This window comes from Haliaeetus leucocephalus, unplaced genomic scaffold (assembly GCF_000737465.1).
Source record: "Haliaeetus leucocephalus isolate CR32 unplaced genomic scaffold, Haliaeetus_leucocephalus-4.0 Scaffold176, whole genome shotgun sequence".
Taxonomy (NCBI): domain Eukaryota; kingdom Metazoa; phylum Chordata; class Aves; order Accipitriformes; family Accipitridae; genus Haliaeetus; species Haliaeetus leucocephalus.
This window is the reverse complement of record NW_010972612.1, coordinates 1,300,649-1,318,032: the sequence shown is the minus strand read 5'-3', so window position 1 is coordinate 1,318,032 and position 17,384 is coordinate 1,300,649. Positions and strand designations below refer to the sequence as shown.

The window sequence follows — 17,384 nt, the reverse complement described above, 5'->3', positions numbered from 1 at the left end:
CACTGTACCAGCTACTAGGAAGACAGTTAACTCTATCCCAGCTGGAACCAGGACAACCCCTAAATCCAGCTTTGTCCAGTTCTCCTGTCTGCAGATCTGCATTTCTCTAACTGGCCAGTGGTGAGATGCTTACAGCTGCGGGGTCTCCGAGGTCAAGCCTATGCCCCATCTCTTATCCCCTGCCTGTACTCCTCTATGCCACATCCTGGGTCTCCTCAGGGTCTCTCTATCATACCAGGCCTGTACTGTATCATTAAGTTACAGTTGTAAAACCATGACGGTACCATACAAAGACAAAAGAAATAAAGCAAATTAGCCATAGTCCCCTGGTTGATTAGGAGAATCACTCATGCTCTACCTACAAACCCTTTATGGTGTGGAGAGCAGAGCAGGGTTTGTGCTGCTTCCTTCCAGTGCACCCTAACTCTAGCTTTTCATCAGTATCACTTTTAGATTTTAATACAATTGCAGATACTTACTCACAGGTAGTTCTTTGGATTATGTTAATTGAAATCTGTGCAACTGCCAAAACCAATTACCCTCAGATTGCCTTGTCAATGCCTTTGGTGCTGGATAAATGCTTTTATAGACTCATTTACAAAGAGTAATATTGAGTAGGCTTTGTTTCATGTTTAAAATTAAGAGTTTGATTTTGATTTGGATCTGAATAAAATTCTGCTCTGAAAATCTGTTTTCATTTTTGTTGCTTAAATCACATCTAATTCACATGTAGCATGGTCCTTGCAGGATACAATGCTCTGTTGCCCATTGCTAAGCAATCACATGGGGGAGACAGGCCAGCTGTGTAATCCAGCGGTCTCAGTAGTGGTTGTGACGCTGGGGCTCCTAGGGGCTCTGCTCTGCTGTGCTACCAGCCCACAGTCGAATTACAAAGGAAATGTCATAACTCTTTATTTTCTCCACTTGAGCCACAACAATTTGTATTTCAAAGTGAGACACATTTTCTAAGCATAGAAATGTATCAGTCTGCTCATTTTTCATAGCTTTTAATATGTATCTTCTGGAAAAAAAATAATCCCTGACACCTTGTTAGTAACAGCAGTTTTACATGGCTTAGCTTGTACAAAGAGAAACGACACTGAAAGTCACAGCCTCACATCTCTGCTACATTCTCCTCTGAAAATATTTCTTTTCTGAATTCTTATTGTCAAGTCTTAACAAGTAATGGGCCTTGCAAAACAAGGCTTGGGGGTACTGGGTCAAAGTCGCTATGACTGCTTAATTGGTTAGTACATAGGAAGCAGATGGTTGAAGTGAGTATTTAATTTTCATAGTGAAGGGGAATCGTAAGAGAAGTCTAGGAATCTGTAGAGACTCATGCTCCTTAAGGTGTCCATAAGAGGTATGAAAAAGGGGATGAAAAACTGATAATGTGATAAAGCTGGGCTTTCCAGTAGAAGACTAGGAAAACCTAATGAAAGCAGCAAGTGGCAGACTTAAAAAGCAAGAAGCAGTTCTTCGCATTAGCATGTAGTTGTACCATGGGAGTCCTTGCTGTGGAAGTTGTGCATGCTAAAAATGTGCATGGATTGCAAAATGACTGAATAAGTTTGTGTAGAAAAAGGTTCACTGATATGAAGTAAAAAGGATAGCATTTCTGATTCAAGTCCCTGTGGCAAGCTGAGAGGGCATCCTGGAGAAAGCTCCATAGATATCTTTTTTTTTTTTTTAATACTGTTGGAGAGAGACACTTGGCTAGGTGGACCTTTGATCTGAGCTGAAAGCACACTCTAATGTTCTTCTAAAGAAAATCAATAAACCCATGAGAACTTGCTCCCCCACCCCTTCGTTTTCCTTCTCTCTTCTCTAGTATCCCCTTCTTTCCTGTTCACAAAGTCAAACACTTTTTCCAAGTAACTCCTCTGCTTTTCCCATCCATCCCATCGAATGTTATCTGGGATCCATCCTGAAACTGTTCTTGCCAAGGTTTCTAATGTTGTTTCCTTTGTTTGATTTATCAGCTCTCTCTCCCTCTGCCTTCTGGGTTCTTGGTCCTGCCTGTCCCTCAGTGTCTTCTCAAAAGCATCCTCTTCATTTCCTCTCCCACTTTCTGTAAAGTTTTCACAAAGGTTTGTCACTGGTGCCCTTCTGTTATTCCTTAACCTTTGGGTAATCTTCCTTGGAAATATTCTGTAAGACTCCCTGTAAACAACTATTTCATTGTTTTCCTAAAGCCTGTCATAAAAATTTTTCTGTGCTGTGCTATGTTCAGGGAGGTTGGCAGTGGTTAACTTCCCAGCTGCTCATCAGTGTTTTCCACAGTTTTTCAACACTCGTGGCTTTGTAGCTGTGGATCTGCTGTCTCCAGGCTCACTGTGACATGCAAGCATTTGGGTCAAGAGCGGCCTTTCTGTATGTTTGAGTAAGGCCCTAGAACCCTGTGTGTGTGACATTTAGGTGTATCACAGATAGGCAGTAACAAGGATAAAGCCTAGCATTTCTTCATGTTGATAAACTGCTGTCTTGTATTATGAAAGTGACTGCCTTTCATTCAAATGATTTATAGACAACATACTGGTATATGTGGCTTTTGAAACATAGCATTGGAGCAAACATTAATAAGCACATTAAACTTTTATTCTGCTTTGGTTAAATTAGGAAACAAGGAACTTTGAAGGTTTACACTGGGTATGTTCTTGCTTCAGGGCCAAAGTGGACCTTCAGGAGGAAAGGCAGTACCACCAAGGCCTGCTAAAGCTGTATCTAAAAAACGGGTAAGATCCACAAATCCATGAGTCTTAAAAGATTTTTTTTACTTCTTTATCTGTGAGATGCAAACTAGATTCAGTCTGAACAATGGCTTGTTTTATAGAATTGGAAACATTCCAATTGATTTAGCAGTAAGGGGTTGCTCTAGATTTCTGCTGAGGAGGGAATTACACTAGCAAGTTAGAATAAAAATGACAGCTAAAACAAAAGTACAATTTAGGTAAAATGCAGTATGAAAAGATTAAACTAAAATGTTTGGGATGTAAATTCCAAAATATAAGCTGACACAGACTGTGAGAAAACTGCCTGCTCAGTTTAGAAAATTCAAAACATAGCCCATATTCACTTAATTAACATAGAAATACAAGCATTAGAGAAAATAGTGTTAACTTTTTGACTGTAACCCTCATGATAATGGTTTTACTGTTGAGCAAATAAATGCTTAGAATACCCTTATTTAATCTACCTTCCTCCTATTTAGCTCCATTGGCATGGATGGAAGAAGGACAGCTTACATGTCTTTAAACAGGCATGGTGATAAACAGCTTTTCACTTTTTAGGACAAATCGCAGTCTTGTTAAATGTTCCTCTTTTGACCCTTTAAAAGTGAAAAGTTACTTACTTTTAAATGAAAAACATAAATAAAAATGTTAAACCCACAACACTTTTTATCTGATTCACTAGGGAAAACAGCTACTGAACTAAGTGGCATGGAATTGTGTATGATAAATGCCCTGCAAGCAGGTGTTCATGTGGGGAGTGTTAAATCACAAACTGTTCTGCCGTCATAGTCTCTTGTGTATCAGAGCTCCTGACCTTCCTTACAGCTTGCTTCATTTCAGCACCCTTGGGGAAAAAAAGGCTGCAGCCTGTGACTTTCCCTGGGTGCCTGGCATATGCAGAATTCTGTGTTTCTTTCAGCCACTGCATGTTTTTACACAGCATTGTGCTTTTTACCTTTGTGGTGCTCTGCAGATAGCAAAGCTTTGCTGGGTCCAGTCCCTGGACCTGCAACCAGCATTCACTTATACCCTGGACTCATTGGCAGCTCTGTATGGCTATAAAGTTTAGCAGACCTGAGAGAACTGTATTTAAAGGAATGATTGATTTATTTTAAATCAACCCATTACACATTTCAAACTGAGGGAGAAATTTTGCCTGGAGCAGTTAAACATTTTAATCAGCAACTTTGTGTTCTGGCAGTTTATCTATAATGACAATTAATTGAAATTTATCCTTGCAGTGATTCATTTTCCTCTTAATGCTATTATATCATGACATCAACACAAGCCCAGCCCAAAAGGAGCATCTGTCTGTGTTGGGAGAATGCAGACCTGCTGACCTTTGCAAGAAAATGGTTGACATTCCTCCAGGAGCTGCATCTTTGCAGCTTTGTATCTTGAACTAATTCCTAAATGTACCTTATAGAATAGCACTTCAGAAGTAATTGCAGGTCCTTGACTTGTGCCCTTGAGTAGTCCTAAAGTATGGCTCATTTGGGTGTTACATGGTCAAAAGAAACAGAATTCCCAATTTTAAACTGAAATTGAAGTGCAGTTACATGAGTTTTGTTACTGGAGTTACTCCCGTTTTGTTACAGGCTAGGAATGATCTTCAGACAGCAGCTCCTCCAACCCACTGAACTCTTGCAGGCAAGTGTAGCCATTCAACAATCTTCAGATTTGGGTCTGCCATCTGGGTTTATCTGCTATGCTGAAAGCACAGATGGTTGGGGGAATGCTGTTTTTTTCCTCCTTGTTCCATGCCTGGAGTAGTGCTGCTTTTGGAGGGGGCAAAACAATCATGGTCTTGGTGCACTAATGGGCTTGTCATTGCTGTGCTAGGATGAAGATGTCTCCACTGAAGCAGGAGAAGGGGTAGATGAATGGGCTGCAGCAAAGACTCTAGTCAAACCCCCAGATCAACTGGAGCTGACTGAAGCTGTGAGTACAACAGTGCCTGTAGTTGTTACGAGATCCATACAGAACTCCCTAAGCCAAAGCCTACCTCTCATCCATTTGTTCTGGAGGAAATTCTGCGAGAGCAAAACTCCAGTACCTGCTAAAGTACAGTGTCTGCAGCATAAACTGAAATGGCTTTCAGCAGGAAAATGGGGAGAATGTGCTTTGAAACACAGTTCTAGGCTTAAGACAATGTAACTGCATGGAGTTGATTGAAGAGCGCAATGCAGCTGGGGTTTCACTCAGATAAGGAGGACCTCAGAGCCAACCCTGAGCTTTTCAGGTGCCTGTGTGTGATACACAGGACAGGGAGGTGTCCCAGAGTTTTATAGCCATTTCTTCTCAGATTGGTTCAGTAGGATTGCAGTCAGTCACCCTTCCAACTGCAGTTATCTCTCTCTTCTCACTGCCTTGTAAACTTTAGCATTGCTCCCTGTCCTCCAAGTAGCTCTCAAAGGGAAGCTATATGTACTTCCCCCCACTCAGGTATTGAAAACAGTTAACAACAGTACCGTTTTTTGTTCGCAGTTGTCGATCCTGCAAGCACTGCTACTGAGCTTATTGTTCTCATTGTTTATTTTTGGACAGTGTATGCTTCAAGACACAGGTTGTCTTTCTTGCCCTATAGAATACAGCTAGCATTTTTCAAGTGCTACCAGAGCTTAGATAAGAACTAACATGACAGCTAAAGAATTCAAGAAAGCCCATTAAAATACTATGTTAGGAAGTAGGATGACTGTTCTGGATTCCACTCTGAGCTAGCTTGGCTCCAAGCATTGTTCTTGTGGAGGCATCAGCTGCACATGAGGTATCTGCAGCAAACTGAACATCACAGAACTGAGCATAAACCTGGTGATTTTTGTATGCTGTATGTTGTATTAATAGTGGAGTTTTATTTACAATATTACTTTGTTTGCATTCCAAAGGAATTAAAAGAGGAATTTACACGCATCCTGACAGCTAATAATCCCCATGCTCCCCAGAATATCGTCAGATACAGCTTTAAAGTAAGTGTGGCAAGACCTGTAAAACCAGGATGAGATTTTTTGCAATTAACAGGGTTTGTGTTTTCCTTTGATTTATAACCAGGTAAATTTCCTTTTAATGCGGCTTCATCTTGTTACATATTTACTGCCAATGGTTCCTAAAGGGCTTTTGCAGAAGGTAAAAGTCTAAAAGCATTGACGTATTAATGCAGAAGTAGGATATGACAATTACTCAACAGGATCTGGCAGTGAACATAATAAAGTGCTGCTAATCTCAGGCCATAACTTTTTCCATTCTGTGGTGGTTAGAGGACACAAGGCAACGCTTTACTCAATCTGTAAGACAGTTATGCCTCAGTACCCTCACATCAAGATTCAGTTGTTTGAATCATAGGAAAGCTTAGAAATGTGCTTTGTGAAATCACTGGCAAGAGCTCTATTCAGGATGAGTAGGAGTGAGCATGGGAGGGTGCATCAAAGACTGCCAGGAAACATCCAAGAGTCACACCTTCACATTTGTGTGTGCAGAGCATATGCTGCTTTACCCTGGAGCAGCCTCCTTCTGCTAGCATGTACAGCTAGCAGCAGAGACTGTCGCAGGGGGAGAGTGGAATGATGGCTTTGCCTCCCACTCCTCCTTTGGAAGGGTTACACTCCCTGAAAGAAAGGACACAGGGACAGCTCCTCCAGCTCCAGCACTGGATTATCCCCAACCTTTGGCAGGGAACAGACAACCATGTGATATATTCCCAAGCCTGTCTCATGTCTGTGCTGCTGTAACTAGTTTGACCATTACATAAGATCACCAGAGAAAGGAAATCAGTCTTGTGGAAGCAAATAAGGTAACTTTCTCTTCTATGTGGAATTGATGTTTTCCATATTTATGGGATAGAAACAGGGGATTAATGATCCATATCTTCAAATCCTCCACAGTGACTGAAGTGGGCTCAATGCTATGCTGTCGTTGGTACAGAAAGCAGTCATGTTTTTAAGAAGAAACTATTGAAGCATCTGTGGTCTGCAGTGGCTTCTGACTGGTTTTAGGTGCAGCTCAAAATTTAAATACACAGTTTGAGCCTAGGTGCATGCCTGCACTGTATCGTGGTCCACAAGTAAGTGCCAATCAACATCAAGTAACAGAATTAGTGCAGTGCTTATAACCTGGGCATGGTGCTAAGAGCCTGTACTGTCTCCAGATCAGAGCTGCTCTCTATGTATGGTGCTGGTCTTGTGTAGGTATAACAACTCATTCAGGGATCTCAGCACAACAGGAGATGAGAGTCTTTTAGGGAATGCTGTGTAGCAGAGGTCTGCTAGAACTATATTTAAACTCACTTGCTGTGGTAGTATTGGAGAACTACAGGTTTCGTGTTCTTGCTTCTTTTCATTGTATTTTTAATTTATGGCTCTCAGTGTCCTGAGATATAAATACCTGCTAGAAGAAATTCAGTGTAAATATGCCAATAACAAACCTATATTTATCAGTATGGATCTTCTTAGCTTTAACAATTTAGGCTACATGGTTTAAACATTCTTTTTTTCCACGCTGATTTTGTTGTTTTTTTCCTCTTTGTAGAAGCGAGCATACAAGCCAATAAGCTATGTGGATCAAATGGCCATTCACTTCTCCTTGAATGGAAACATGATACTGAAAGATTCAGATGAAGGCAGACGGCAGAAGATCAGATTAAGTACTGCAGTGGGTAGGTTTCTTATCTGAAACCACAATCATTTTCAGCTAGGCACTGGTACCACTTACTCAACATGAGGCAATGATCATGCTTCATAACCATAGAGTTGAACACCTCCTATTTTGACTTGCATCCTTTTCAGGAAACAAAAAGAGAAAAAACAATCAGCCAGATATTTGCCACAGTGTAGAAAACGGTGCACACTTTTTGAGCCATGTGAACACTAACACTGAAATTTTCAGAGCTGTTTAGTGTCTTTTAAACATCTTCCACTACCATCAATAGGACATTCATGTCTAAACTTCTTAGCCTGCTTTCAAAGTTTCAGCCATGATTTAAAGTATTAAAGCGGAAATGTTTGGAGGCTGAGTGATTGTTCAGGAAACTATCATATACTTCACCAATTCTTACACTCTTACCAGCACACGTACTTCTGACAATGTGAGATACAAGATATCAAGCTAGCTGGACCTTTGATCTGAGTTACTACCACCATTCTTAAGGTTTTCAGGCAAAAAGACACCTTAATCAGAGGCTGAAAAGCTCTGTTGTTAGTAAAGAGTTCTAGGTTTGAATTTTCAGCAGGGAGAGATGCACTGCCTAGTGATTTTCTCATATATCCGCTGTTTGTGAAAAAAGTTGTATCACAAAGAGTGTCCTTTCAAGGTGGTAAGTGCCAGGCGCAATAACACTGGATAAGCTCCTGAGAATAGTTCTTACTTGCAGGTTCTGAGGGTCAGTGCCTCTTTTATTTCACGCTTAACAAAATGTGCATGGTGATTTGAAGTAGGAGAAAGTGCTGAATGGGATCTTCAATGCCATGAAAGCATGGATTGTTGTTGTTGGCAGTGCTTTTCGTAGATTCCTAACCAGCTAGTTTCAAGCAGCTTGGTGCTAGCATGACTACACACTCAAGGCTGTGACTGGAATGTAGACATCCATGATTCTCTAACAAGACTATTATATTCATTTTTATCCATATGAACAAGAACAAACCATGTTATAGCTCCTATGTGTCTTGAAAACATTATTCATTGCTGTACATAATTGCAGCCATTTTTGGAGGGCAGAAGGGTCCAGAGCTGAAGGGATACCCAGAAACAAAGTTACTCAGATCAGAAATGGATTTCAGAAGTTTGATTTGAGTTGAAATCAGATTTTTTATTTCAGTCCGGCCAGAATTACTGCAGTTTCATTCTAGTAATTGGCTGCTTTTGTGGCTTTGAGCAAACAATCACTGTCCAAATTGGGGATTAGTTACTGTGTTGTCTAATGAGATAGCATCAGAAAAGGATGCATCTGTATATTAATGCTTCAGAAGACAGACAGATCTGCAGAATATGGGATACTATGTCCTATTATCCTAGGCTTATTCACTTACTCTTTCTATTATCAGAAAAGGCTTCTGTTGAGACTTCTGCAGTAACATCCGAAGAGGCAGAGATTAAAGATGAAGAAAGCACGGGAGATACTCAGGTAATTGTCCATAGGCAGCTGAGAGCATCCATTTTATTTTTAATATTAGATTTGAAATTCCTTTATTATAAAATGGGCTTGCTGAGAAGCTTCTGGGATTGATTCTTTTATGCCTGAGATGTCTTTGCTGTAGGTGAGATCCTGCAGATTCTACTGCACAGCTGGGGTCCTCCTACCTTTTTTCGGTTTGGAGAAGCTATGTAGGGGGATGAGGTCTCTCACACCAGATCTATCTTTATCCAGATATTATATCAAGACACAGTGTAATTTGCTGGGATCTGGAATCTTCCTGGACAGCATGTCCATTCCTGAAAGAGAAATTGGTGAAAAACAAAATGTGGAGGGGTGAAAGCAGCAGGCATAACTACATGAAATAAGCAGTGGCCTGATTTAAAGGCAGTTGGCTGATCAGGAAAGGAGTATGCTGAGAGAAGCTTGTTCTTATCCACACAGTGTCAGACCCTGGAATCTGGTTCAGACAAGTTTCAGATAAAGCTCACTGCCTAGCAAGGTAATGAAAACACAGGGTAGTAGGACTCTTAACACAGTCTTCTGATCCCTGAGTCCTCTTCATCAAAGTCAGTTGTGCTATATTATCATCTCACTCATGTCAAGCTTTGTTTTAAAGTCACTTTACTTCCTGGTTTCCCATATTGCCGTTTAGATACTGTTCCAGAAAGTCCTTCTTCTGATTGCTGGAAATCTCCTAATTTCCGTCTTAAATATTGAATCTTCAATTACAGTCTCCTTCACCAGGCAGCAGAAATCCAAGTGTCCAAGAAGAAGTGCTTCTGAAGTAGGAAAGAGATGTCTGGTTCTCTCTGGGTGGAGTCACTGCTCTATTTTCTTACAGGCTGCTGGAGAGGAAGAGACAGAGGAGTCAGGAACAGCAGAAGTAGCTGAGGCAGCAGAGGCAGAAGAGCCTCCTCCCCCAAGAGTGAAGGAGCAGAAGCTTGCAAACCAGTTCAACTTCATTGAGAGAGCTTCAGGGACGCTCAACAACCCTATGCGGGTATGCTGCCATTTCCTTCAGTGACTTGGAGGATGTTTCCTTTGGGAGGGCGTGTGGATCATCTGCATTTGTGTCATATCCTATGATCTCTGTAGATACTATTAGGAGAAAAAAAAACAGTGTTTTACTATGGTAAAGCATTTGGGGTGATGAAAATGGAGACAGAAAAATTCTTGCCTCATGGACTCTTGGACAGCCTACAAGAAGTTTTGGTGCTACTGTAAATCCTTAAAACTCTACTTGGATATGACATTTTTCATGTCTATTTTCTCATGTGAAAAAGTATAGAGCAAGGGTTAGGGTAGTAGCTGAGGGCTTGGAATCCATTAATTCAATTTCCTTTTGCCACAGAGTTCCTCTATGGCCTTATACTTCAATTCTTACCCATAGAACAACGATATAAGTGCCCACCCCTATATTAAAAGCATAAAGGTATTTATGCTTCTATTAAGCACAGGTACTGCAGTAGAAGACCCATGTAAGTATGACAAATCTTTACTGCTTCTACATGGTACATCTCCCTCCCACTCTGTGCATGCACTTTCCAGTCAGTACAGACCCAAGACCTTATGTTCCTTTCCTAAGCTTTTCCCTGAGCCTGCAGCTATTCCCAGTGAGTGTGTCTTCACAGGGTCTTCTGACTGAGCAATACTGGTGATGTTGGCCCCCAGCTGAGTGCTCAAAAAGGAGCTTTCTGAATCAGAGAAAGAAGTTTCAGAAAATTCTCATTTTCCTTGCTGCCCTAGTATCAGAGTATATATAGCTCATCCAGAGAGCCTGCCTGCCTTGCAGCCATTACACCTAAAGTGAGGTGCCTTTACATCTGATGGGCTTGGAGAGATCTAAGAGCTACTGTGTTGCTGGAGGTACTATCTCCTAGAAGGTATACCATCTCTGCCCACTAGCAGAGATGCAGAATCTCAAGAGAGTTTTTCCAACAGTGGGGTGCTTACTGCAATGTCTGAGCGAAGATTCTGCATCTTTCAAAAATCCCTGCAGAGGCCACAGAATTTGTTTCTCTGTACCCAGATCTGCATATTCTCTCCCCATTGATTTTACTAGGAGAGGCATGTGTGCCTCTGTGTGATTCTGCCTTTGATAGCAGAATATAGACCTTAAATAGTTGTGAGCTGCTGCTGTGTGCAGTACAGGATGTGCAGTTTCCACGTCTGAGAGTGCTTCATTTCAGAGGTCAGTGAAATGCTACAGGCAGCTTCTTAAACATGTCCTGACACAACAGTTTTTTGAATGAAAAAGCTGTTCCATGAAATGAAAGTTTCACAGAAATTAATTTATTTATTTCAGAATGTTGATGTAAGGGTGATAAAAATATTATTTCAGTAACATCAAATGAATTGTTTATAGGTTATCATTCTGTTCAACTCTTTTGTTTTGACTGCTGTACCCAAGTGTTTTTCTAATATATAGGTCAAAACTTTTCAGATTTGCTAGGATACCATAACTAATACCATAATTGGTAGCAGAATGTTTCAAATGGTAGAGGTGAAACAAACCATTTCAACTCCTTCAAAATGAAATACTGAATTTACATATTTTAAGTATGCCAGCAAAAATCAGAAGGTTCTTTTGTCCAGAAGAAAATCTATCTGTAGTTGCATGATCACCGATAATGTTTGTGCAGTGCTCTAGGAGTCATTTGGATGTTGAATTAATCTTAGATCAATATTATTCTAACTACCTGCTATGAGAAGACTGTTTCCACAGCTGGAATATGTTGCTGCGAAGAGTTTCAATGCAAAGATGACACTTCTTTATGCTTTTTCTTTATTCAGGAAAGAGCATGTCAATCAGAGCCTATACCTTGTAAAAATTTCTCAGCCACTGCTTGCCAGGTATATCCTTTTTACTTTTAAAGTTTTTTTAGACTATATTTAGGAAACTGAGATATGAGAAAGAAAAAATCAAATTGCTATGTTTGTGTTCCTTGCAGTGGAACGAACTCCCATACTGTGGCTTTGATCTCTGGTTTAAATCTGAGAGCAAAATAGTGTGGGCCTCTTTTCCACCTTAATGGGTGAACTTGCTAATGGTTTATATTTCTAAGGTCAAGTGTCTTGGTTAGCTGCTTTTAACTGATCTATTGCTTGCCAGCCACCCTGGCCAGTCTGCTTTAGAGAGTCTTAAATGAGTGAAAATGAGGAAAACACAGTGTGAGAATGGTTCTGGACTCAGCAAGAGGTAAGCTGCAGCTTGCAGGCACTGACTCCTCTGGGCACAGGTCTCTCTTTGGGGTGGGGACTGTCCTGTTGCTGAAGACCTTCCATCACTGTGTGGTGGGTGACCTGGTTATTTAGGAGGAGCTGTGATCCAGTATTCAGTACCTGGTCAGCTGCAGGACACCTCCATCAGCTGATCCCCTCAGAGGCAGATTCAATGGGTTCTCAAAATGCAGGAAGAAAATAGCAAAAAAGCACTTAGGACACATCTGCATGCTAGCTCCACTTTAAGCACTGTGTTTAAAGAGTGGAGACCTCTGAAGATTTCATACAGCTGGGAATTCACAAGGTTTCATGGAGTTTTGGGGAGTGTTGTTAAGAATTTGATATGTGCAATACTGTGTTTTTTACTTTGTCTAAGTTTAGCTATTGCAATAGGCTTAGCTCTGTTTTATGTAGTGGGAATGTGCCTATAGTATTTCCTCCATCTCTCAAAAATGTAAAAAAAAAATATTTTGCATGATATTTTACACATTAAAAACTGTAACCCAGTCTATTCCTGAACTTGAAATTACAGAGTAATTGGCCTGAGATCTTCCCTCCTTCCAGCTGGAGTTTCCATTCATTTCTTCTGACAGTGAGATGACCTGAGAATTAGAGAGAACAGAGCTATTTAAGATAATCAGGCAGTTACCAAAATTTTGCATGAAATGTTTTCATTTTATTCTGTTGAAAATTTGAGTGGATATAAAATAATATTTTTAATGTAAGCTCTTTTTTTCCTCAACTCTTTTTCCTTCTTATTCTTCCTTATACTCACGATTTCCTATTTCAGTTTTCTGTTTTGCTCCTACTCTTCTCATCACATCTTGTTTGTCCTTTCCCTAATGCTTGGAACATCTTTCCATCTCATTTCCACCTGCAAATTTACAACACAGTGCAGTTTTTTTGCTACAGATTTCTGCTACCTTTCTTTATTCCAGTGTTCTAGTCTATATTTTGTGTTTGAATCGTACTCCCTCTCCTAAGCTGATGTGTCAGAGTTAGATTGGCTTTTATTTTGTCCTGAAAGTAATGTACCTGCTTCAGATACAGTACTAGCACTCCAATACTAATGAATAATTCTTAAGTACAAAAATTACTTTTGGATCTACCCAAGTAAGACAGTCATGGCATGTGGCATAGCAGAAGATGTAAAACTGCTCTCAGTTTCCATTTGATCATATGCTGCAGAGTTGGAGTCCAAGATTTAAATTGTGTTAAGCAGCTAAAATTTAATTTTCTAACACCACATGAGAAATGTCATAAAACAGATGTTTAATGCATGTTTCCTATTAAACACTGGTAAATTAGCCAAACAGAAAATCCTACAAAAAAGGTATGGAGTGAAAGCACCAAGAAGAATGTTGGGGGAAGGAAATTGTTAAGAATGCAATAATGCGTTCTTAAAAAGGAAGACATGCCCCATCAAGCTTTAAAAATCCTGGGCTTCTATCCTTTACTTTTTGTGCAACGAGCTAGCTGTCTTCAGCTGATTCCAGTGGCAGTGTTACTGTTGTGAGGACTATCATATTTTTGTGATGGTGTAGATAGATGGCTGTTTTCTGGAGTATAATCAGGTCCTGATAAATACTCCCTCTGTCTGTTTCTCAGTGGGAGATCTACGATGCCTATGTGGAGGAGCTTCAGAAAATTGAAAGGTCAAAAGAGAAAGAAAAATCAAAAGCTCAAATAGCAAAGAGAGAAGAGGAGAAGAAGAAGGGAAGAAAGTTAACCTCTGTGGAGTCACAGGTATGTTTCAAAATGCTGGAAGAAGCCTGCTCAGAGTGGTGGTGGATGCATCCATCATACAAGTCAGGTGAAATTTAGGAAGTCATGCTGGCTGTGTAGCTAGTTGTCTCAGCTGACAAGTAACAACCTTAAGAAATAGAAAAATTAGTTTTTGCTAGGAACGGTATTTCCAAAACAGGATTTCCGTTTTGCTGTGCTTTTTATGGGAATACAAAACAATGTGAAGCCATAATCTTGTCTTCAAACCTGATTTCCAGGTGAGATGTTTGGCTTTCTTTTTTGTGCATTACCATGTTTATGTCTCTTTTTTGATTAGCATGTGAGGGATAAAAGAATGAAGTAAGTAGAAACACTGTGTGACTTTTCAAAAAATTCTAAGTGGTGCAGAGGTTTTTGGTACAATGTTGCAATCTGAAGGCAAAGAAATTTAGGATTATTTCAAAAAGTTACTAAAGCACTCTAGCAAAACACATTTGACTATTTTTTATTTTAATGATGTTGTACAATTATAATTTATATATGTTCTAGTTATATACATATAAATGGTATATAACATAATTTATATAAAAGTTAATAACAGCTAATTGAAATCAAAGCCTACATACTTAAAATTGAATAATGATTCTGGGAGGCTTGACCTAATTTGCTGGGGGATCTTTGATGCATTGTTTATTCCTTTAGTTGGAAAGTGACAGAATTGTCTCTCTCTAGTGTTTGAAAGTGTTATGCCAGGGTCAGTAATTACACGGCATGGTGATACGTTAGTCACGCTGATGTGATCATTCCAAGAGGAGGTCAGCCACTCTGAGTCCTATGGAGTACCAGAGTGAGTGGCAAGGGCTAGTGAACTGTAGTAGCCTCCATTAGTCTGGCTTCTCAGCATAGCAGGTATCATAACTCCTACCAAGCTCCCAGCTGGTCTTGTGATCTTTCTGTAAGGGTGATACTAACTCCTAATCCAGGCTGCTCTCTCAGGAGTAGCCTATGAGTGCCTTGCAGAGATGCCACAGTGCATTCCCCTAAAGTGGCAATATCCCCGTCTTAAGAATGTGATCCCAGCACTGAGAATATGACACAGCAACCCTGAAAGATTTTCTTCATGTTCCAGAATGTTTTCAGGGAGTTCAGGAACTTTCTGTTAGGGTTTACCAGAGCTGTATCTATACAGAATTGTGGGTGGTTCTTTCCCCCCTAGTCTAAGTTAAACAATTTAGAAGGCAAACCGAAATATTTCTATAATGACTGGAGCAAAATGTACTGAGAACTATAATACAGAGGCATGGGAGTCAATTCTTAGCTTGCCCCTAGAACAGGTGTAGATATATGTCCTGGTTTCATCTGGGATAGAGTTAATTTTGTTGTGTTTTGGGTTTAGTATGAGAATAACGTTGATAACACACTGACATTTTTAGTTGTTGCTAAGTAGTGTTTATACTAAGTCAAGGATTTTTCAGCTTCTCATGCCCAGCCAGTAAGAAGGCTGGAGGGGCACAAGAAGTTGTGAGGGGACACAGCCAGGGCAGCTGACCCAAACTGGCCATGACGTCATCCCCAGTGTATAAACTGGGGGGAGTTGGCAGGGAGGGGTGGATCGCTGTTCAGGGACTAGCTGAGCATTGGTCAGCGAGTGGTGAGCAACTACATTGTGCATCACTTGTCTTTCTTGGGTTATATTTCACTCTCTCTTTGTTATCATCCTTTTCAATAATAATAATAATATAACAACAACAACAACAACAATATCAACAACAACAACAACAACAACAGTAATAAATTATTAAACTGTTCTTATCTCAACCCATGAGTTTTACTTGTTTTCAATTCTCTCTCCCATCCCACTGAGGGGGGGCCGGGAGGACTGAGTGAGCGGCTGTGTGGTGCTTAGTTGCTGGCTGGGGTTAAACCATGACAATATATCGACATAACTAAGATATATCTATGTAATAGAAGCTGGCTCCTTAAACTGACTTTAGCACTTTCATACCATATGGCTGATTCAACTGTAGAGGATTTGGCTGGTTTAGCTACTCCAGCAGCACTGTGCCATCAAAAGCGTTATAGTATAAACAGACCAGGAACATGTTCTGATAGGCTTGTTCCTGTGAACTTTGCCACTGAAATTCACAGTCCTTTCAAAAAATAATAAAACTTTCACCTGAGTATGTTTTGGAGAATTAAGCCTAAAGTCAATGGTATAATTATGGGCTTAAAGGGTGGACTGCTAAAAGCTGATAATGAAACTGAAATAAAAATTCTACCAGTGAAACCATATTGTAAAAAACCTGTTGTGTGCGCTACTGACAATGGTGGGAAGCTGAAATCCAGGCAGCCATGATCCTTCCCTTTGGTGCTTTGCCTTTCACTCTTATCACTTTCCAGGGGGCTTGCAGGGAAGCTAGAAAATCAATACACTGAAAAAGTGGAAGGGAAAGCTTCTTTATGCAGAGCCAGTGTCCCAAATTGAGGCCCTCTGTGACGCTGGTAGAAGTGTATGAAAAACTTGCTGAATTTTCCAGTCACTAACTAGAAAAAGGCAACCTGAAGTAATCCAAGGCTAAGATCAAACAGACAACAGGCATTACATCTGGTCGTGTGTAGGTCTATGGAAATTAAAGTTTGATGGCGTCAGAATCTGTACGTCCGGTCTCAAGTCAGCAAATGGAGAAGTGGGGTTTGTGGAGCTTCCAACTCACAGGTTGCATGCTTTGGACCACACATGGTAATTGAAACAGAGCTTTTTCAGCTAAATACTTTCTGAGAACATACTGCATTTGATCATTGCTGAAGGGGAACTGTGGAACATCAGCCAGGACATGTGGCTGATCCAGATCAAGGATGCAATGGCTAGAAGCAGTGATTGATTTCCATCATTGTTTCTGTCAGGCTAGGTACTAGGAAGAAAAAGACTGTGATAGCTATTGAGATAGCACTGGATTCAACCCAAAGGAAAGAAGATGAGAAAATGAGCGGATATTACCAGGGGTGAGTCTCTGATGGAAGCTCTTGCTATGGTATGAGCTTGTGAAAGAGAAGATCCAAGAACTAGAGCCACAGCTGGACATGATGGTAGGGGTCAGATGAGGAATTGAAGACATAATGGATGAAAAGAAAGAGAAAACAGTGCTGGTACTGAATAAGAGGTCAAGAGAACAGATGACTGGGAGAGGAAGAACATGATCCATGGAAGAATGTGGCCAAAGGCAGAGAAGAGAAGAGAAGAGAAGAGAAGAGGAGAGGAGAGGAGAGGAGAAGAGAAGAGAAGAGAAGAGAAGAGAAGAGAAGAGAAGAGAAGAGAAGAGAAGAGAAGAGAAGAGAAGAGAGCCTTGACAGTGGAGTAGAAGCTCCTCGCTAGGGGAAAAGAAGTAGAATGAAGCCATGCACCGCACCAAAGAATGAGGAGAAGAAGCAAGGAAGTCGTGGTTTGGCAAAGCAGTAGAGAGAGGCAACCAACAGAAAAAGGAATGGAGGTAACCAGGGATTCCAGCAGAAGGAAGGATGAGAATGATATAAAGAAGAATATGAGTGAATAAAAGTTGGAATGACAGAAAGTATTTGTCTGG

General features: G+C 40.5%; 1 protein-coding gene across 1 annotated transcript in view; it reads left to right on the top strand.

Moving 5' to 3' along the window:
- The first annotated feature begins 274 nt into the window (after nt 1-274).
- The window catches only part of DNAI1 (dynein, axonemal, intermediate chain 1), a 138,499-nt gene continuing 121,389 nt past the window's right edge, over nt 275-17,384 (top strand). The window contains exons 1-9 of the mRNA XM_010564240.1: nt 275-280; nt 2,667-2,735; nt 4,575-4,673; nt 5,618-5,698; nt 7,254-7,380; nt 8,765-8,844; nt 9,698-9,856; nt 11,650-11,709; nt 13,687-13,824. Of these exons, the coding sequence (XP_010562542.1) occupies nt 275-280; nt 2,667-2,735; nt 4,575-4,673; nt 5,618-5,698; nt 7,254-7,380; nt 8,765-8,844; nt 9,698-9,856; nt 11,650-11,709; nt 13,687-13,824 (819 nt within the window). The remainder of the gene's footprint in view (nt 281-2,666; nt 2,736-4,574; nt 4,674-5,617; nt 5,699-7,253; nt 7,381-8,764; nt 8,845-9,697; nt 9,857-11,649; nt 11,710-13,686; nt 13,825-17,384) is intronic.